This window comes from Camelina sativa, chromosome 14 (genome assembly GCF_030686135.1).
Source record: "Camelina sativa cultivar CO46 ecotype springtype chromosome 14, ASM3068613v1".
NCBI lineage: Eukaryota > Viridiplantae > Streptophyta > Magnoliopsida > Brassicales > Brassicaceae > Camelina > Camelina sativa.
This window is the reverse complement of record NC_141893.1, coordinates 10,343,008-10,363,260: the sequence shown is the minus strand read 5'-3', so window position 1 is coordinate 10,363,260 and position 20,253 is coordinate 10,343,008. Positions and strand designations below refer to the sequence as shown.

Genomic DNA, 20,253 nt, shown 5'->3' with positions numbered 1-20,253 from the left:
CCTCAATCGCTTCTCTCCTCCGCCCCCTGATAATATATCTTTTGTCCACCCACGTTTAGTGACATGAGCCATGGAGAAAGAGGACTTGCTTGTAAATGAGCAAACTCCACAATACAAAACAACAGTCTTACGTCCGTAGGAGACTAATCTGCCTTTTCGAATACGTTATACCCAATACAATACTTGTAGCAAATAAAACTTAGTTGGCTTTATTTGACAAAATAAATTTTTGTACAATGACATTCTGATGCTTAAATCATAGTGGGATTGAGTGGAGAGTAACATGAAAAGCTACTGATTTACCAAATTGTGAGACATATGATGATAATATTTGAGCGTATTTGAGTGTTTTAATGAACTTTTAATCGAGTATTGATACGGGTATACTAAATTGCGAGGCAAATGAATGGTTCACTTGATAAAATTTTGGTTCTGGGGTGATTCAAATTGGTGTAGTCTTCCATGAAAATGAGAAAGGCATTACGTATCCTCATGAGCTATCATAAGAAAACAACATACCTAATTAGCTAGCTTATCATAACAAAACAAAAACAAACAAGGCAGATCTATGTGAATATTTTTATCATTGGTTTTTTTTATAGCTAACTAGATAATATTTCACAGGTTGTTGGTGAGTTTGAAATTAATATAATAAAATATAATTATATACTTTTAAAGGAGTTTAGTAATTTATTGAATAAATTAATTATTTAATAGTTTATATTACATAAATACTCTTTTAAATAAATATGTCCCAAAATTTGTACGAAACTTATAAAAAATTTCTCTCAATTATGATTTTATAACTTTAATTTGGAAATTATAATATTATTTACAACACTATATGTTCGTAATTACATAATTTCATAATGTGATAAGGAAAGTAATCGTGAAGATCATAATGTGATAAATATCATAATCGTTAAGATCCTAATAAAGAATTGTATGAATATAATTATGAATGATATTTTAGATACATTAAAACCTCTATAAATTAATAATGTTAGGACCAATATATTTTATTAATTTATTTATAAATTAATAATTATTATTTTATAGTGTAAATTAATAATTATTAATTTATAGGTATTTTTTAATTGTTTAATATTTTAAAAATTATGAACTGAGACCATTTTGCAAAATAAGATTAGAATTTAGGATGTTGTAAATTTTATGGTATTAGAATTGAATTTGAAATAATTAAAAAAATATTATTGACAATGAATTACAAATATTATAGAAAAATTCACTTATACACTTGACATAAATATTCAAATTTATGAATAAGAATATCAATTATTGTATTTTAATAGTCTATCAAACTATCAAAATGTAAATGATGCATATTTAGAAATTGAAACCTTTAAAAAAATTTAGCTGTTTTATGAAATGTTATAGAATATTTTATATCATTATAATTTGAAGATACAACATAATAATTGTTTTATAGATATGATGTTTAAGAGAAACATATTTTACTATATCAACATATATATATATATATGTAAATTTACATGATTATTAATTTATGATATTATTGGGACCATATTTTACATGGAGATTTCAAAAAAAATATTATCTTATTATCTTATCGAATTTTGTTATTTTTTACACTGTTCCGAATTGGGACTAGCAAAATTTATTAATTTATAGTGTTTATTAATTTATAAAGTATTAATTTATAGAGGATTTATTGTATTCCACTTTTTGTTATTTTTTTTATCATTGGTATATTTGAAAGATCTTTTGTGAATTGTGTTCAATTTTTTTTTTACATAAAAAAATGAGAAAAAAAATCTATACGACGTCGTTGGAGAAACTGTCAAAAGCCACACATGCGACTCAATATTTGGTATTGGTTCTGTAGTTATTTTTATAGGCAGATGATAACTTAAGCCTAGGGCTTGATTGGAACCACATATACTATAACATTAGCATTATGCAGCATAAGCATTAAGCTGCATAAGCTGTATGCTCTAACTAATATAACACATTTAGTTGATTGGTATAGCAGTGGAGTATTAAATATTATATTTATATTAAATATATGATATTAATTAAAAATATATAATTTAAATGTGTTTCATTAAAAAATTAATTATCACTCATTGCTATATGATTTTTTAAAAATATATTTTAGATTTAATCAATTTTATAAATTGTTATATATATATATAAATGTGTAATTTAATAATTTTTAATTATATATATTTATAATGTTACACATTAGTTACAAATAATTAATATATATTATAATTTTTTATAAAAGTTTATATCTATATTTACATTTTTAATTTCAATAAATTTTTAAAATATATATAATATAACACATTAAACTAAAATAAAACAAAAATATATATTATAAACGTTATATCCACATTAATATTTTAATGTATTAAATATATTATTATATTATTTTTAATAATAACATTAAGTGTTTCTCATATATATTATCTTATAACAAATAAATTTATCTTTTATAAAATCATAATTTTCTATTTTTACAAAATAAATTAATTATTTAAAATTAATTTAATATATATATATATATATATATATATATTTTAGAGTTAAAAATGCTTCAAATGAGAGCATATAGGAAGAGAGCATCTGTAGCTTCTAAATGTTCCCTTATATGCTCTCCTAATAAATGTTGATTGGATGATAAAAATTAAAAAAGCTTCTTCGTATGCTCTTCCAATCAAGGCCTAGTTAGTTAACACCACTTCTCTAATTAAGGAAAAAATAGCTATTCTAATTGTTGAAGGAGTGAGTTGTTAGCCTATCATTATCTTCTCTTTATTGAGAAGCTTCTCAATCTCAACTACAATAGTACACACTCTCCAAAACTTGATTATATATGTTGTGTTTCTTTTGACTCGGACGCTATTGTCTTCTTCTATTTTATTTACTGGTACCCACATACTTTTTTCTTGCAGTTCTGGAAAAATCAGACAACAGTTAGAAGAGGATTCAAATCTGCTGGAAGAGTTTTCCTCTTTAGAGAGGCTTAAACATTAGTATGTATGAAAACACTTGGTCTCTGGTGTAGAACCTTAAATTCCATCTAAAAGGACTAAATCATATATGTATGTCACTACTTTCTCGTGTGTGTGATTCAATATCATATTTTCTGACCTGAAAGATTTGTCCTTTTGAGATGTTCACGTTTCATTTTTATTGAGGTGTAGACGAGGCCATCTCTAAAACCCTTTGAGAAGTTACTTGAAGTCACTGATTTTCACAAGTAAATAAAACGCAAAAAAAGAAAAGTTATTGTTCGATTTTTCACACTATATGCAACACAAGTAAAAGTTTATTTTCACACTATATGCAACACAATCGCCCGACTGCATATAGTGTGTTCAAGCTTGTACAAGAATTCTCTCAAAACAATCCCACGAACGGTTAAGAAAAAATGTATAACCAAGGAAGAATAAAGAACACAAATGTAACCTCATAGTGACATTTTTAACTTCCAAGGGACATGTGTAGTGGTCTTCCATCTCAAGTTTGCCTAATTAGAGTCGGCGCTATGTTTTGTGCGGCTACAAGCAAACTGAAAAAAAAGGCTGATTTGCATATATTTAAACTTTTTTTTTTTATCAAACTAAATAAAATCTGGATAGTTTTAACAAAAGCACAAAAAATTCTAAAGCATCATACATCAATATTTTTTTTCGTGTGAAAATGATTCTCCTTGCATTTTTACTTGCAAACTCATCCATCAAAGTTTCATAGTCAAGTTTTGCCGCCAAACTCCTTTCAATGGACATCATAGCTAATCCATTCAGCCTATCTTGTGACATAGTTGACCTTAAATAAGATTTAATGAGCTTCAACTTTGAAAAACTTCTTTCTGCAGAAGCAACAGAAACGGGAATCGTCATCATTATGTGATATGCAGTCCATGTATTGGGATAACAACTTTCCATCTGTTTTAGAAAATCCAAGACCTCAACAACCTTTTTAATATCTTTAGGTAAAGATCCTTTTAAAAGCTTCAGCTCCAAAAATAGATCATTACCATCAATATCATAATGAGTGCCATGCTTCAGGAAAACTTCAAGGTTAGCATAAGAAGCCTTCAACTTATCATCATCCGCTAACTTCAGCTTCTTTAAGTCAAATAAAAATCCAAAAGTCTTTTCATAACTTTGAATCTGATCAAACCTTGTTTCAAAAGAAACCAAACCTTGATCAACGATTTTGATGAAGTAATTGATTCTGAAATCTTCTTCTGGTGTCAATATCACATTTTCCCCAACATTTTCAGGCTCTTCATCATGATACCTTTTCCTTTTGCTCAAACGCTTTGCCTTCACTGAAAATACAGGATCAATATTCATATCTACAGCAATCTGTTCAGCTTCTAATTTTGCTGCTTGAAATCCTGTATCTCTATAGTTTCTAAAAAAACAAATAAGACCTTTCAGCTGAGCAATAGCAATATCAATATCCATATCTTCTGACTGGAGGAGCTTGCTTACCTTGTTAACAACAAACAAGAGTTCATACCAAATAATCATCCCAAACAAAAACTCAAAACTCCCAATTCCATGGATTTCGCTCATTGCAAGAGACTCTGCCTCGCTTCTTGTTTTCGGATTATCACTATTTTCGGCCAAGTGAAACAAAGCATCTCGAATCTGTGGAGCTTGAAATCTTATTGCTTTAACGCTTTTAACACGACTCTCCCAGCGAGTTTGTGATAATGGTTTAACCGTAATACCATTCACAATGTCTCTGAAAACTTCACAATTATTTGTTGAAGAGGCAAACAAACAATAAATTCGCTGAACAATTCCAAAAAATGATACTGCTATTTTAGACGAAGAAGCTATATCTGAAAGTGCAAGATTTAAACTATGGCAACCACATGGCGTGTAAACAGCTCTTGGATTGATTTCAAGCAATCTCTTTTGTACTCCTTTATGTTTCCCTTTCATGTTTGACCCGTTATCGTAACCTTGTCCTCTAACATCATCAATATTCAACCCAAGATCAAGTAATACCATTTGTAGAGTCTCAAAAAGTCCTTCTCCGGTTTTGTCTTTAACTTCTATAAAATTCAAAAAAAATTCTTCAATCTTTGGAAAAGGCTCAGAAATATCCACACATCGGATAACTAGCGACATCTGGTCTCTGTTACTTATATATGGAGTAGTATCAAGAATAACAGAAAAATACTTTGCACAATGAATCTTCTTTATGATCATTTGCCTCATTTCATCCCCAAGCATCTCTATCAACTCATTCTGAATTTGGTGACTCATATAATGATTATGAATTTCATGGTCTTCAACTCGTCTAATATGCTCTTTCATCACAAGATCAAAATCTGCAACAGACTCAATCATGCCCAAAAAATTTCCATTACCATCCACCCGAACCTTGTCATTTCTTCCACGAAACGCTAAATTGTTTTTAGCAAGACCTGTACTCGGCATCTCCACTAGTCTTGAAACTTAAGTAGAAAGATTGCGTTGCTCGACTTCAACTTCAAACTTGACTCTCTCTGTCTTCCTTCATTTGTTCGTACCACCACTTTCTTTATCTCCAATGGGAGATGATCCACCATCTAAATATTTCACTTAGAGTAGGTAGCAACTTGAGCATATAGATGAAGCCATGCATTCTCTTGCAAATCCGAATCATTAATCTCATAGTAGTATTGTAGGCTGTAGCCATCATCTAGCCAATTAGGCATCACACCATTATAGAGCACGTCTACACCATTTCAAGAGAAAATCAGTAATTTAAATTTTATAAAGTGGGATAATAACTAGAATTTACTCTAGTTTTGATAAATTTTTATAAAAGTTCCAAAAAAAACTTCAAAGAAAAGTATGAAAATGTAAGGAAAAAGATTTCGGTGTATTGATTGACTCATAACTAAATTTCCATAAAATACTTTATAATCTTTTTTTTTTTTTTGACAAACAATAAAATACTTTATAATCTAAGAAATTAAATTTACATTATATATAGATTTACATTACATTAAATTAAATTAAAATGTACATTATTATGGAGTATTTTGGATTAAAAGGTTGTATTTAGTCCCCCAATTGCAAATCCATAGACATATTAAAGAGGTGCCGCATCTCGCAAAACGGGTTTAACCCACAAAACCCAAAAAGAAAGCTTTCTTCAGTATAAAACCGATTCGACAAATCCTTATATATCGGACTCTTCTTCGATTTTTTAGTTTTCGCAAAATTAGCAAAACCCTAGATTTCTTCTACTCTTCGTAATCGATTTCAATGGAAGGTACATCGTCGGCCATCGCGAGGAAGACATGGGAGCTAGAGAACAACATTCTCACCGTCGAACCACCAGATTCAGCCTCCGACGGCATATTCCACTACGACGACGCTTCGCAAGCCAAAATCCAGCAGGAGAAGCCGTGGGCCTCCGATCCTAACTACTTCAAGCGAGTCCAAATCTCAGCGCTCGCTCTTCTCAAGATGGTGGTTCACGCTCGCTCTGGTGGCACTATCGAAATCATGGGTCTTATGCAGGGTAAAACCGATGGCGATACCATCATCGTTATGGATGCTTTCGCTTTGCCTGTTGAAGGAACTGAGACTAGGGTTAATGCTCAGGCTGATGCTTACGAGTACATGGTTGAATACTCTCAGACCAACAAGCTGGTAAGAGCTCCTTCATTGGCTAGGGTTTCTCTCTTTTGTTCCTAATTGATTTGTAGTGTTTTAGGGTTTTAGAGATTTGTTCGTAGTGGTTCTTGTTTCATTACCTTTTGATGGCTACACACAGAACTTAATTTAGCTATTTTGCTCTTGATCTGTTGTTACTTGTTCTGATCTTTTATGCAAGTTTTGGCTGATTGATTGGTTTATTTATGTAACTTTAACTTATAGGCTGGGAGGTTGGAGAACGTTGTTGGATGGTATCACTCTCACCCAGGGTATGGATGCTGGCTCTCGGGTATTGATGTTTCGACTCAGATGCTTAACCAACAGTATCAAGAACCTTTCTTGGCTGTTGTGATTGATCCAACAAGGACTGTTTCCGCTGGTAAGGTTGAGATTGGGGCTTTCAGAACATATCCTGAGGGACATAAGATCTCAGATGATCATGTTTCTGAGTATCAGACTATCCCTCTTAACAAGATTGAGGACTTTGGTGTGCACTGCAAACAGGTACTTATCATTCTCATTCTGTTGACTTTTTTAATCTTGGAGGCTTAGATTATTTGCTATTGTGATTGATTGACTTTTTTTTTTTGTATGTGGCAGTACTATTCATTGGACATCACTTATTTCAAGTCATCTCTTGATAGTCACCTTTTGGATCTCCTTTGGAACAAGTACTGGGTGAACACTCTTTCTTCTTCCCCGCTGCTGGGCAATGGAGACTATGTTGCCGGACAGATTTCAGACTTGGGTAAATTCTTGGATGTGCTAGAGCATGTTAATTTACTTTTAACCCAGGTCGTAGTTTAATATTTTCCCTTTTCTTACTATTTAATCTTTTACTGGTGAAGCTGAGAAGCTTGAGCAAGCGGAGAGTCAGCTCTCTCACTCCCGGTTTGGAGGAGGAATTGCGCCAGCCGGTCACCAAAGGAGGAAAGAGGTTTGTCTTGGTGGCTTTAACAAATTTATTTGCTATGTTCTCATTCTTTTTTGACTGTCTGAGATACTGATTTTGAGCTCATATACATGCCCGCTTTTCAAGATTTTTCCTATCTAGAAACTTAACGTTTGGCGAATTAAGTGCTACTATCAATATCTAGCGACTTGGATGGGTAATTTGTAGTTTGATTGATAACATTTGAGATCTTTATTCTCAGGCAGTATGTTGATTGGATATAAGCTGATCATAGATACTCTCTACCTGCACAACATTATGGTTCACCTTGTCTGGTTGTGGGATTTCACAGTTTTTAATGTTTGTTTAGTCAAAAAAATGTCCAGAGTTGTATAAGTTTGCACTAGTAAAACTTGGGAGACTTTGATGTGTCAATTATTCTAACCAGTTGTTGCCAATAGTCTTGTGTCTGCTTCCTAGAGTAGTATTGGATCACTTTCAGTTTCAGGATGTACTGGATCATAGCCAGAGATAACCAATTATTATCTCTGGCTATGTGACTGTTTCGTTTGGGAGATTTCAAATTCTAAGCAGGTGTGTTTTGGATCACTTTCAGGATGAGTCTCAGCTTGCTAAGATAACTCGGGATAGCGCAAAGATAACGGTTGAGCAGGTCCACGGGCTAATGTCACAGGTGAGTAAAAATACATGATGACATGCTGATACTATTTATCCTTAGTGGTTCATGGACCCATAAGATTCACTCAACTCTTTCATTCATTGATATCATGCAGGTTATCAAAGACATCTTGTTCAATTCCGCACGTCAGTCCAACAAACCTCCCAGTGAACCATCTGAGCCAGAGCCAATGATCACATCGTGAAGTTTGTTATTCTTTTGTTTTGTCTGCGCGAATTGACTTTGGTTTTGACCCGGTTTATGAGGCAATGCACATTGTTTCCTATATCTCTCTAGTGTAGTAGTATCTGCTTCAGACAAGCTCTTTGGGTTACTAAATGGCATTAACATGACAACTTCGATCATTATGTTTTTGCCTTCTTGAATTGGTATTTAAGGATTAGTAATTATTCCATATACAAAAGAGCATGCCTGTGAAAACCATAATCCATAGTTTCCATACACATCTTCATTCGTTCCTGGCTATGTACTTGAAAGTCAATTCACAGTTGCGGTTACTTGAAGAATGTGTGACTGATACACACAACCATGTCCTATAAAATTTGAAACAACCATACAAACGTTACCCAGAGAATGAAGCAACAATGATACGAACAGAAAGAAAAGAGGTTCTAAAATCAAATCTCTTAACACTAGTACTAGTCGTCTTCATCAGTTGAAATTCAGTTATCGTCACAGGAACAGTGAACCTTCCAGTGTTCACATCTTCACTAACTTTTGGGCCTTCACTAATATAACCCCGACCTGCTTCGTTTACCACTAAAAATGGACATATTGAAAGCCCAATTCTGCCTAAAAGTGTCGTTGAATAGAAGAAGAAGGTCTGAGAGAGTTCGAAGCAGCCATTGATGCATTGCTTCATCGGTTGGTTAATCGAGGCCATGAAGCGAGAGCCCCTTGTGAAGAAGTTGACACCCTCACACCTAACATTGGGGTAATTCGAAGCATTTGCTTCCATTTTCGTTTCTGTTACCAATGTGTGAGGGTTTCAGCTTTTTGACAAGGGTGCTCGCGCCTCGCGCTTCTCTTGTATCTTCGTTCTTTTTTATTAATTGAATTGAAGCAATGCTTCGATTGTAAGAATCGTCTTCTAGGTTTTATAGCTTCTCTCAGACATTTGATACATTTGTGATTCCCCATTCACTTCTTTGGTTTGCCACATGGGAGTGTTTAGTGTATTTATACGTTTTGGTTTTTTTTTGGACTTATTTTTAGTTAATGGCAGATCTCAGTAGTCAGTAATCCCTAAAGACATTAATTTGATTTTAAGAGTTTTTAGCATTTCCTTCAAATGCATTTCGATTTTAGACTGTTTTGTAGTCTTGTTTCCTAAAGCATAACACAAGCAAAGTTTAGTTTATATAGCATTCTCAACTTAGGTTTGATACAAGTTCAGATGTGTTGAATCTTTTTCTAGGATAATGATTTCTTTATTCTCATCTCACTCACCATTTATGAGGTCTAAGAAAATGTAGGAGCTGAGGATTTCAAGTTCATACCCCAGAGAGGTACGTTTGGGTTGATGCACAAAGATATTATCACTTCCTTCAGTTTGTGTGGTATGGAAGATCTACAGTGTTGCACTGACACTAGAAGGTGTGAAAACGGACTGAGAAGTATTGGGATACTTGGGAGAACATGAGGAAATGTGAGTACAGTGGGTCATTGCTCTGCAGTAGAACTCTTTTGTTGATTACAGGTTCAAACCAATATGAAGTTGTAAAGACAGACATGAACAGAAAGTGAAGAAAACTCGAAATCAGACAAGAAAGCGCCAGTCTTTCATTATATATATATATATCTCTAACAGGTACTGTTCTGATTCCCAATACTGTAATTACATCGTTGGCCTTATATTTCCAGTATCTTTCTGAACATTCTAGAGTAAAAACTGAAAAGCATGAAGTTCATATATGTGGCAAAGTATCCTATCCTAGGGGTAGGGGGGTTATGGGATGTTACTCCCCAATGTTTTAAACCAGTAGTAACTAACAGTAAACAGAGACATGTTGTGGACCTTGAGAAATATTATCTGAGACTTGAGAACCCAAGTCCTTGAGCTACTTAGACTAACTAACATGTTGATGCAACAAAAAGGCTTGCAGGGTTTTTGTTTTGCTTAATATGCATATCATTTTTCAGACTTTAAAGAAGCACATGGTTTAGGTGCTTGATTTTTTATACATTAATCCTAACAGACATTTTCTTTGTCTTGTTGATCAGCCATCCCTAGGCTAAACAACATAACAAATTAAGCTGATACATGCATCAGCTTGAGTTTGGCACATGAGTGATTGATGATGATGCTCCATTAGCAATATCTCTAGAAGAGAAACCCATTCTCTCGAGAAGATGCAATTGTAAGAAGGTGAGAGATGACATAAACGACATGACCACCATCTAAAATTGGAGATCCCATTGGGGTCTGCAAATTAAAAACCACCTCAAATTCCATAAAATGGGGTGGCTTTTAGAGCAGAAGGAGAGAAAAAAAGTGTTGAGATTAGCCAGAGAACATCCATTAAACCATAGAATGGCTCTCTCGACTTGAGAAGAAGTAGATGATGTGAAGCTTTATAGCTACCAAAGACTCTAAGCTTCTTCAACGGTAAGGAATGAGAGGTGGCTGAAGCGGAAAGCCGGTTACACCTGTGGCACAGCAAAACACACTGTCAACAATATTATTAGCGTATGTATCTATTTTTGCCTTTGGTGTTTACATCTTATACGAACCTTGTTGCATAGAAATGGTCGCAGGAGAGTAATGGTGAGGGTTATAAGAAGACAAGTGATGATAAAATGGTTGTGGCTGAGAGAAGTGAACTCCACCATGTCCACCACTGCCACAAGGATAAAAAGGAGCAGCGGATGCGGCTGCTGCCGTTAGTCCACCGCCTCCGCCGTTCCCATATACTCCATATTGTCCCCCTGAATTGCAGCCGTACACGCCGTATAAGCTCTGCAGACACATCATGTTAATTAATTAGATTAAGGTTATGTTATAACTTATATGATCATGAATAACCAAAGTATAGCTTAACTATTAGGTTCGCTTAGACAAAAAAAAAGATTTTTAAGTTCGCTATACAAACTATTATGTCAGAGAGATAAGAAAAGTTACGGACCGTAGGGAATGATGAGTAATCTGGCGAGTATGGAGAGTACCTGCGAATATCAAATCAAATGTGTCTTTTTCAATTACAAAACAAAACAGAGTACACTTTTAAAGAGTGACAACAGAGATGAATGGATGCACGTGGCACGTGGTCATGACACAAAGACGTATAGAAAGAAGCATGTGAGGAGAGAGAGAGTAAAATGATTGGTGAAAGATGGAATAGGAATCAGTACATTTTTTAGTTTTACAAGCTGTCCGTTGACCACTTTGTCAGTCATTTAAACTCTACAGATTAAAGAAGAGTTATCTATCTATATTACTAAAAATAATAATAGTGTCGGTCCACAATCAAAATGGAGACATTAGAGGACAGCCAGCTAAGTTATGCAATTGCATTGAAATATATGAGTTGGCATTCTTTTGGTCTCGAATGGTATCATTATGTTATGTTGATATGCATGCATGTACTATCATCATTATCATTTTACATGGTAAAAACAAAGTAGAGAGAAAAGAAGAGTATACCCAAAGAGATTGAGAGGGAGGTGGGGATAGTGAGGGAAGGTTGGTGGTGGTGGTGGTGGAGGAGGTGGTCCAAAACCAGTCTGCATTGTTCCCATCATCACTCTCATATTGTTAATCCTGCCTCCTCCTCCTAGCACATTTAACATCATCATCACAATCACTCTTTGATGATGTACACAAAATGGTCCATTAACATCAATCACCAACTATATATTAAGGTTATTAATTTCGATACTTTTGGTCACACAAGTTTCTAATTTAATCAAACCAACTTTGTATACTCACTAACCATATATATTAACTAAGAATTACCCCCTTTTGTTTTCTTGATCTAACTTGCATAGCACCATCTAAAGAGAGAGAGATAGATAATATATATTAACCATGGTTAGGAGTGGAGGGCTTGGATCTTTGAAGACCAAGAGAGGCAAGATTGCAATTTGCTCTTCTCCCGTCGATCACCGGGGTAGCGTCCACACAAGCTCTCCTCGCTGCCTCGGCCTCCCTAAACGTCACCTGATCATTGATCATCACCACTTTAACTTATAATTTCCCCTTTCTAATTAAGTATACATATATATACATATCACTCTCTCTTTATATATATGGAGGAGAAGGAGTTGTATATACGTACGAATCCATATCCCTTGGATCTGCCGGAAGCCTTGTCGGTAATGACTACGGCTTCCAAAATCTCGCCAAACTGCTCAAAGTGCTTCTTGAGCGTCTCCTTCTGCGTCTCCCAAGCTAGTCCTCCAACAAACACCTTCGTGTACGTCGTGTCTCCCAACCCTATTCCTCCCGCCATTTTTTTCTTTCTCCGATCAATACTCTCTCTCTCTCTCTCTAGGTATAGGAGTTAGAAAAAAACAAATAGCTAATCTCTAGCTATATCTCTCTATTACTATGTTTCACTTGTGGGATTGTGAGAGACACGAAGGTTAATAAGCAAGAAGTCGGCTAGTCTATATAAATAGTAGAAAGTGATTAGAGATCTACTTATAGTAGTAGATTCATAAGATAAGTTTTTTTTTAGGGTTGATTGATATTGTAATGAGAACAAGAAAAAGAGGGAAGAGAAAGAAAAAACAAGCTGGAAATAAAATAATTAAAGTGATGTTATTGGACGTAAATTATATAGAGAGACAATATTGCCCCCATTATCCAACATCATCTACGCACTTGTATTGGTCGTGTCTCTCACGCAGCCTCTTTGCTCAAAGGATCTGTGGTCGTGACGCGAATGGGATATGCGTGAGAATTGAGGCATCGGATGTTTTATTTATTTATTGAATTATCTCCTGCCTGCCGGTACGTTTCAATTATTTAAAGAGAGAGTAAAGGAGGAAAAGAGAGTATGATTTTATTTTATATTAATGAAAATGTTTTATTTCCTTATTTTCTCTAGCTAATATAGTTTTTATATTCTTTGTAACAAACCTACATCTAGTTGGTCAAATTTAAGCAACGGTTGTAGTTTAATTTGTACTTGTGATCTTATTGAGATATAGTTGTAGTTGTTAGAGAAAATTGGAGGATTTGATTATTCAGTACTTTTTCATTTGGGCCAAACAAAGGCAGTTTTTAGTTTATTTGTTTGTATATATAATTGTGGAGATGACGTACGTGTGAGGCATCCGTTGAATCACTTGTAAATCAAATATGTGTTTTCCTTGTAAATCAATTTATCGAACATATGTATTTTTATAATACAACTTGTAATCAATGGGGACATTCTTCTAATTTTCTCTTTCACAAACTATAGTTTTTTAAAAAAATGTAAAATAAATATATTTGGTACAAGATCTCTACTGCGCAAAGATAATATTCTCCATTGGAAGAATCACTTGTACCTATTTCCTATTATTACCCAACCAAGCCGTAATATGAAAGCCTTGCAAAGAATACATGCATGGTGTGGTGCCAAAGCCTTCCTTATAAAGTGGATGGATCATTCTCCATTCATATGGTTTACAAAACGAAGATCATGGGAGAACACTCGAACCATCTTATATGTATTCCTATAATTTATCATTTACATATAAGATAACAATCCATTTGATGATAAATTATAGGAATCATATAAGATGGTTATAAATCATCATGTCTACACCTTTTCTGTTTCTTCTACCTTTGATCTTCACAGCTATCCTCCTTAATTCTTACCGTCACCGTTACACAATCCGAAGCTTACTCCACAACGACTCCGTTTCAAGGACATGAGCCGGACAGACCCACTTCATCAGAGTCATCTCCGGTGACAAACCCACCACCATCAGAGTCGCTGAAGCCCCGAGTACAAACTCCTCCGCCAGCGCATTCGGTGCGGTTCTGATCGTCGACGCCCCGTTGACCGAGGGTCCCGATCCAAGGTCGAAGGAAGTAGGGAGAGCTCAGGGGATGTACGCATCGACGGACATGAAAACGTTTGGCTTCACAATGGTCTTTAACTTGCCGTTCACGGAAGGAGAGTTTAACGGCAGCATCGTCGGGTTGTATGGACGGAATCCTATACTGAGAGCCGTGCGAAGGTCAATGCCTCTTTTTTAATTATACAAAATAAAAACGTTTGTAAAAATTAACCACAATGTCATATAACAAAAAAAAAATAAAGAGACAAACTGAAACGAAATATTAGTTTTTAAACATTAACATAATATGATTTGATTACTTCAATTATTAAAAGAATAGAGTAAATAGAGATAGTAGATAAAAAAACTAATTTTAATTTGAAAAGACCTGAAAGAAAAATTTGTCACTGTCTTACCATAAAATCAAAAGATGAGAAAATCTTAACGATGAAACAAAAAGGTATCTAAAATGAATTTGTAATCCTAATTGTTTAATTAAGCATAGACTATGTCATTGAACTAATTTTTTTAATTAATTAATATAATGAGCCTATGTTTAAAATTAGATTGTAGAAATCCATATTTTTTTCTAACGATGTAACTTGTAAGAAAAGTTTATGAGCCCACAATTCTGTAGTTATATATTTTTATTAGAGATAAACTACATGACATAATTAAATTATATGCTTTTATTTAAAAAAATAATTGGATGCCACAAGCGGCCGCTTCTTTTTCTATAACTGCTGCACGACTCTGCCTATACTGTTGGAGGAGAGAGAGTTGCCGATCATCGGAGGTACGGGAGCTTTCAGGTGTGCTAGAGGTTATGCACTTCCCAAGACTTATAAGATTGTTGATAAAGATGCCGTGGTCGAGTACAATGTATTTATTTGGCATTACTCGTTTGGGATATATATATGTAATTATAAATTGTTTCACGTTTTGCTCTTTTATTTGTTTGTGTGCCGTTTAAAGTTTAATTAAAGGTGTAATTTGAGTAAAACACTGTTGTAACTGGAAATTTTTTTGGTTTAGACTTTGGACGACACATATGGTTTACCACGAAAAAAAAGGGCGCAAAATTATCTAGTTTTATCTATAGATACTTTATTATATAGCATACAAACATAATCATATATACAAACTGTATGGTTTATATAATCCAACATGATCTGAAAAGCTGGTCGTCCAAACTTGTATGAGACATATTAATCTTGACTTTTCATTGTTATTGTTTTTCTTTTCTTCGTTTGGTTCTTTTTACATAATGTTGACCGTTCTTCTTTCACGCTGTACATGTAATCTTGATCACACTTCTTCTCTACTTGAGCAAAACGAAGATTGTTTATGGGCCTTTTCCTTTGGATGATCTAGAAGGTGGTACAAATATTGGAGGTGCCATGTTAGGAGGAGGAGAAAGATTGTAATCGCAATCCAAACGCAAATTTTTACCTACACCATATTGTACATGATCAAACAAAGAAAAATCTAATTAATTCATGTAAATAACAAAGAAAATGCCAGTATATAAACTAACGTAGGTGGCGGTTGGCTTCGGCTACTCCAACTTGTGAGGGAACAAATAAAATCAGAAGAAACAATGAGAGAAGAAGAGCAACTGAATTTGATGTTTTGACAGCCATTTTGTTAAGTGTTTCCAACTCTCTCACAAGTCACAACTACATAACAAGACCATCTCATGACTTATATAGTATCAGCAAAAATAATAATAGAAAAACATCCTTCAGATGTAAGAAGATAAGCATCGTTTAAATGTACAAGTAGCCGCCAACTACATTTCTTCTATTCAACGCGTTTTTAAGTTTACATACGAGAAAGTCTCTTGGCTCACGTCCTGTTCTGTTTAAATTTATGTCTTCTACCTACTAAGGTTGAATTTGTGACAAAAGTATATATATGTATATGATGTATAGCCTCTTCTATGTGTTGAAATATCATAAAAACAAGGAAAAGTTTGTCATATAGCCACATATTTTATTTCGTGTTTTAAAAAAAAAATGGTCACAATTCACAAATGGCCACAATAATGTTTGTTTCTTGGTTAATTGGCCACAGATTTAACCTCTCAAGTCTCAATTGTAATTAATTAATGATGATTTAGCCATTGATTAGTTTCCCTACAACATAGATATGGCCAAAACAGTGAACCATTACAACCGACAACCTATTTATAACAAAACACTACTACATGATCTAAAAACGTGACATGATCTTCCCAAAAAGTTAAAACTAATAAGAGATCATAACAACATTAGTGTAGAGTCTTGAGTCTTGAGTATAGTTTCTTCATGGACCTTTTCCTTTGCGTGATTTAGAGGGCGGCAGATATATAGGTGCGGTGGGAGGGCGACGATAATCTACAAGCTGTTCTTGACCTGCTTATTAACATATTACATTTTCACCATAAGCTTTAACCATCTACGTATGCTTTCTTCTTTACTCATCAAACAACAAATTTCGACTTTTCTTTAACATGAAATGACCATGATGAACTAAAAAAAAACGACAAAAGTTTTTCACGAGGAAAACACGATTTAATCATCATCATTCACAATTGAAAGATTAATGAAGATATAAACTGTAATCCAAAGAAAAGAAAAAAACCCTCAATCAATCATAGTAAGTACTAAGTTATTGGGAGTTTATATTATAAATGTAGAATTCTTGTTTCAGAAAAAATTAAGAAGAAAAAAAACACAAAGATATAGCAAAGGAAGAGACTGAATAATATACTAACGTTGGTTGCGTTTGGCGTCCGCGACTCCAACCTGAAAAAAGATGAATGAGAGCAGAAGAAGCAATGAGAGAAGAAAAACAACTAATTCCGATATTTTTGTAGCCATTAGTTCAAGACTTAAGTGGTCAACTCTACCACAAGAGAGCAGCTCTATTTATTGAGAAAATATAATGAATCGTCGTTGAAATTGTGGTACTCACTCACGGGTCCCCTTGTACACTCACCTACTACATTTCCACTCAACCCCCACTTACTTTCACTTTTTACGTACATCCGCAAAATTAGACTTAATTTGGCTAAGTTATTGGGTTATTGCAACAAAGCCGAGAGGCATTTGAGTTAGGTATGTTTCCAGTTTCCTGGTTCAATTCCATATACCGGTTCAAGAATGAGTTGCAACAGTATCTATTCAGATCACCTAAATCAGTAACATATGACTCTACAGTGTAAAAACAAAAAAAAATAGAAGACCAAAACTCTCATCAAAGAGACAAAACGAACATAATGAATGTTGAGCTAATCAATAACAAGATCCAAGCACCACCAACAGACTTGTCTGCTCGACCTGTTCCCATACCGACTACAACTGCAATAGCCGCGATAGTCCCAAAACTAAGACACACGGTGAACACCATCAACCCTTTCTTCTCCATCCACTCAAGTCTTTGCCAAACTTGTTCGAGCCTTTCTCTCACGTCCTCCTTCTCTTTCTCAGCTCTCTCCATCTCAGCTTCCATTCTCTTTCGCCACTCTTTCATCTCCTCTGCTTCACTCACCATCCTCTCTTGCCTCTCCTTCATACCTTCCAAGTCAAGTCTCAAAGTCGCAATTGCATGTTCTCTCACAACAGCTTCACGGTCCATCTCCTTGAATATGTTCCCGTATCTTGTGTTCAGTTCCTCTAAGTATCTCTCTAGAACCGATAGGTTCAAGTCCAATGACCTTAACTTCTGCATCAGTATCTTCAGCACTGTGTCCCCTGGCATTCTGCTTCCTGGCTGATGATGCCTCATCTCCTCCACGGGCTCTGCCAGCTTATTACTATTCTTCGCCATTGATGCTTCAGTCTTCGCCAACATATTCTCTGGTGGGGCTTCCCGCTCGGTCTCTTTCTTCATGCTCCTCTCATGGCAAGCATCGCCTAGACATGACTCTGCTTGCTGCACTGGCTTCTTCTCCTTCTGTTCAAGATCTCCCTCTCTAGTTTTAAATGTGTTTTTGTTGTCTTGGACAGAGATCAAATCCTCCAGCATTCGTTCTACGGCATCCACTCCATAGACTTCCATTAGACTCAAGGTGCAGTAGAATTCTGAACCATAATGACTTAGAAACTTTAGCTTTAAGTATCTCACCCACTTTGGATCAAGAAGTGTAAAGTTCTGCTCATGCTTCACGTTTGAAGCCGTGAAGTTTCCCATATGAACCCATGTATCAGTGGGATAGACCAGGGTGCCTTGAAGCTCAAACTCTTTCAAATTGGAAGAGTAATGCTCGAAGTTAGCGAGTTTGATGGTATTCACCAATGTCTCTTCTGAAAGTTCCACGACAACAAATTTACCTTCAGTAGAACATGGATTTCTGAGGTACTTGTCACTGTCTCGGCTTAGGATGCTTGCAGCGCCTTTTGCTTCCTTGTTGGAAGACAGGACCTTTGCGCCTTTTGAAGCAGAGGCATAGTTGTACTCTTTCCCTCCAGGCTCCATCCTGTGAATCACACCACTGACCTGATCTGATAACGATTTGTTTTTGGAATTGGACGCTCTGCTCTTGAACTCATCAAGACCAAGCGGAACAGCACGAGATGGTTGATCAACCTTTGAAGCGTTGATCTCGGTAACATTCCCTGAATCCGTTTTGTTCATCTGATTTAGCTTCAAAAACTCATTGTATTTGCTCTCTGTACCATTCTTTGTGTCAGTCTTGTTCATCTGAATTTGCTTCAACAAGATATCATCTTTGCCTTCTGCATCATTCCCTGTATCCGTATTGTTTATCTCACCTTGCTTCGACATGTAATTTTCCTTGCTTTCTATATTACTCCCTGAAACTATGCTATTGACCTCTGCTTCCTTCACAGATTTTTCTTTCTCTTCACTTTCTTCAAACGGGTTTGTATCATCACTCCTACTCACATCAGATATATCAAGAACAGAAGCAGGCTCTTGTAACGATGAAGCATCAAAGGGAACAGCTTTTACATCTGACTGACCATCATCAAAATCAACTATTCCTACAGAGTTAGTCAAAGGCGCATCTACAAGTACACAGGAGTGATTTGGTTCTCTTATTAATATGCAAAAAAACATTAATGTCAAGTGTACCATTGCTTTTATCTATGACTAGAATGCTATCACAATGATCAAAAAGAAAAAGAAAAGGAAGTTGAAAAGGGTGTATACCTTTGGCATACAAGGTGGATAAGAAAGAAAGAAACCAAAGGAGAAACACAAGAGACAGAGAGACTTTGTAAAAGCTGTTGTTGCTTCTTCCATTAGAAGTGTTGTTATCAGAAACTCTTGGTCTTGTTCTAGTTCTGCACGATCTTTGCATTGCACGCCCCTGTGTTGTTGTTGACCAGCGAAATACATGATTAGAAATGTGAAAGACAAAGACTTTTTAACGAAACGAGGAATTCAAAATCCCAAGATCGGAGTTAAGAAGAACCCACCTGAGAGAGAGAGAGAGAGAGAGAGAATCAAAGAAAGGAGATTTGTATGATCAGTAAAAAGAAACCCCCCCCCCCCCTCAAGGAAGAAGAAGAAGAAGAGGATTTGGTGGGCTAACGTCACCGTCGCCGATGAGTCTGTAATCGAATCAACCGAGGGGAATGAAGTATCTTTCGTCTCCGCATCACTGAGGAAGAGAAGCGTACAAGGTTCGTTCACCAATCTCTATCTCTCTCTGTTTCTCTGTATTTTTCTGGGAATCTATTATATGAAGAAGAAAGCAATCACACAACGAGAACTTTTTTAACGGTTGCGGCTGTAAAAAGGTGAAGAGAGTCAAAGGAGAGACTTCAAATTGACAAAAAGAAGTTTTGATTTCAGAAAGGGGTGAAGTAACAAAATCATTTATTTTCTCGTAAAATTTGTCAAATTTATGATTAATTGTATAGTGAACACATATACTCAATTATTAACAATTTTATCCATATATTTATTTGGTTTTAGATACACGCGTTTAAAAACTTCTCAAACCAAAATTCTTACTTAGTTTATAATATTTTAAAAACATAATAAAATATACT

The 20,253-nt window shown here is 35.0% G+C and overlaps 6 protein-coding genes, 1 long non-coding RNA gene and 1 pseudogene across 12 annotated transcripts; 3 read left to right on the top strand and 5 right to left on the bottom strand.

Moving 5' to 3' along the window:
- The first annotated feature begins 2,576 nt into the window (after nt 1-2,576).
- LOC147928024 (uncharacterized) lies at nt 2,577-3,144 on the top strand. The gene is made up of 2 exons (XR_015579279.1): nt 2,577-2,832; nt 2,940-3,144. It is a non-coding gene; the product is annotated as an uncharacterized LOC147928024 (long non-coding RNA).
- Nucleotides 3,145-3,605: 461 nt separating this feature from the next.
- LOC104743473 (uncharacterized) lies at nt 3,606-5,744 on the bottom strand. Its single transcript, XM_010464550.2, has one exon. It carries the CDS (start codon nt 5,448-5,450, stop codon nt 3,606-3,608), a length of 1,845 nt encoding a protein of 614 aa, XP_010462852.2. The 5' UTR covers nt 5,451-5,744.
- A 298-nt stretch (nt 5,745-6,042) lies between these two features.
- On the top strand, nt 6,043-8,598 carry LOC104741003 (COP9 signalosome complex subunit 5a). Its single transcript, XM_087483794.1, has 6 exons — nt 6,043-6,656; nt 6,885-7,166; nt 7,263-7,410; nt 7,511-7,599; nt 8,171-8,248; nt 8,349-8,598. Exons 1-6 carry the CDS (start codon nt 6,267-6,269, stop codon nt 8,436-8,438), a joined length of 1,077 nt encoding a protein of 358 aa, XP_087339920.1. The 5' UTR covers nt 6,043-6,266; the 3' UTR covers nt 8,439-8,598.
- Nucleotides 8,599-10,361: 1,763 nt separating this feature from the next.
- LOC104741002 (uncharacterized) lies at nt 10,362-13,285 on the bottom strand. Of its 2 annotated transcripts, none has more exons than XM_010461758.3 (6): nt 12,532-13,285; nt 12,281-12,413; nt 11,898-12,027; nt 11,380-11,419; nt 10,988-11,213; nt 10,362-10,923 (listed from the first exon to the last, which is right to left on the bottom strand). In XM_010461758.3, the coding sequence occupies exons 1-6, from the start codon at nt 12,703-12,705 to the stop codon at nt 10,898-10,900; spliced, it is 729 nt and encodes a 242-aa protein (XP_010460060.1). In that variant the 5' UTR covers nt 12,706-13,285; the 3' UTR covers nt 10,362-10,897. The 2 variants fall into 2 exon arrangements, with proteins under 2 accessions (XP_010460060.1, XP_010460059.1); XM_010461757.3 differs by having other exon boundaries at nt 10,362-10,903.
- A 464-nt stretch (nt 13,286-13,749) lies between these two features.
- Nucleotides 13,750-15,262, top strand: LOC104743471 (dirigent protein 11 pseudogene; annotated as a pseudogene).
- A 191-nt stretch (nt 15,263-15,453) lies between these two features.
- LOC104741001 (serine rich endogenous peptide 14) lies at nt 15,454-15,946 on the bottom strand. The gene is made up of 2 exons (XM_019235683.2): nt 15,786-15,946; nt 15,454-15,700 (listed from the first exon to the last, which is right to left on the bottom strand). Exons 1-2 carry the CDS (start codon nt 15,889-15,891, stop codon nt 15,594-15,596), a joined length of 213 nt encoding a protein of 70 aa, XP_019091228.1. The 5' UTR covers nt 15,892-15,946; the 3' UTR covers nt 15,454-15,593.
- A 379-nt stretch (nt 15,947-16,325) lies between these two features.
- Nucleotides 16,326-17,247, bottom strand: LOC147928023 (serine rich endogenous peptide 13-like). The gene is made up of 2 exons (XM_087483792.1): nt 17,007-17,247; nt 16,326-16,647 (listed from the first exon to the last, which is right to left on the bottom strand). Exons 1-2 carry the CDS (start codon nt 17,110-17,112, stop codon nt 16,556-16,558), a joined length of 198 nt encoding a protein of 65 aa, XP_087339918.1. The 5' UTR covers nt 17,113-17,247; the 3' UTR covers nt 16,326-16,555.
- Nucleotides 17,248-17,395: 148 nt separating this feature from the next.
- LOC104740999 (SUN domain-containing protein 3) lies at nt 17,396-20,099 on the bottom strand. Of its 5 annotated transcripts, none has more exons than XM_010461753.3 (3): nt 19,675-20,099; nt 19,406-19,565; nt 17,396-19,260 (listed from the first exon to the last, which is right to left on the bottom strand). In XM_010461753.3, exons 2-3 carry the CDS (start codon nt 19,554-19,556, stop codon nt 17,489-17,491), a joined length of 1,923 nt encoding a protein of 640 aa, XP_010460055.1. In that variant the 5' UTR covers nt 19,557-19,565; nt 19,675-20,099; the 3' UTR covers nt 17,396-17,488. The 5 variants fall into 5 exon arrangements, with proteins under 5 accessions (XP_010460055.1, XP_010460056.1, XP_010460058.1 ...); XM_010461754.3 differs by having other exon boundaries at nt 17,396-19,230; XM_010461756.3 differs by having other exon boundaries at nt 17,396-19,210; nt 19,675-20,032.
- Between the last annotated feature and the right edge of the window lie 154 nt (nt 20,100-20,253).

Coding starts and splice junctions, on each gene's coding strand:
- LOC104741003 (XM_087483794.1), top strand. CDS start 6,267: ATGGAAGGTACATCGTCGGCCATCGCGAGGAAGACATGGGAGCTAGAG. Junction 6,657..6,884: donor ACTCTCAGACCAACAAGCTG/GTAAGAGCTCCT, acceptor TTTAACTTATAG/GCTGGGAGGTTGGAGAACGT. Junction 8,249..8,348: donor TCCACGGGCTAATGTCACAG/GTGAGTAAAAAT, acceptor GATATCATGCAG/GTTATCAAAGACATCTTGTT.
- LOC104741001 (XM_019235683.2), bottom strand. CDS start 15,891: ATGGCTGTCAAAACATCAAATTCAGTTGCTCTTCTTCTCTCATTGTTT. Junction 15,701..15,785: donor CGAAGCCAACCGCCACCTAC/GTTAGTTTATAT, acceptor AATATGGTGTAG/GTAAAAATTTGCGTTTGGAT.
- LOC104743473 (XM_010464550.2), bottom strand. CDS start 5,450: ATGCCGAGTACAGGTCTTGCTAAAAACAATTTAGCGTTTCGTGGAAGA.
- LOC147928023 (XM_087483792.1), bottom strand. CDS start 17,112: ATGGCTACAAAAATATCGGAATTAGTTGTTTTTCTTCTCTCATTGCTT. Junction 16,648..17,006: donor GGACGCCAAACGCAACCAAC/GTTAGTATATTA, acceptor TATGTTAATAAG/CAGGTCAAGAACAGCTTGTA.
- LOC104740999 (XM_010461753.3), bottom strand. CDS start 19,556: ATGCAAAGATCGTGCAGAACTAGAACAAGACCAAGAGTTTCTGATAAC. Junction 19,261..19,405: donor ATCCACCTTGTATGCCAAAG/GTATACACCCTT, acceptor GTGTACTTGTAG/ATGCGCCTTTGACTAACTCT.
- LOC104741002 (XM_010461757.3), bottom strand. CDS start 12,705: ATGGCGGGAGGAATAGGGTTGGGAGACACGACGTACACGAAGGTGTTT. Junction 12,028..12,280: donor GCCCTCCACTCCTAACCATG/GTTAATATATAT, acceptor TAAATGTGCTAG/GAGGAGGAGGCAGGATTAAC. Junction 11,420..11,897: donor CTCCCTCTCAATCTCTTTGG/GTATACTCTTCT, acceptor TGATATTCGCAG/GTACTCTCCATACTCGCCAG.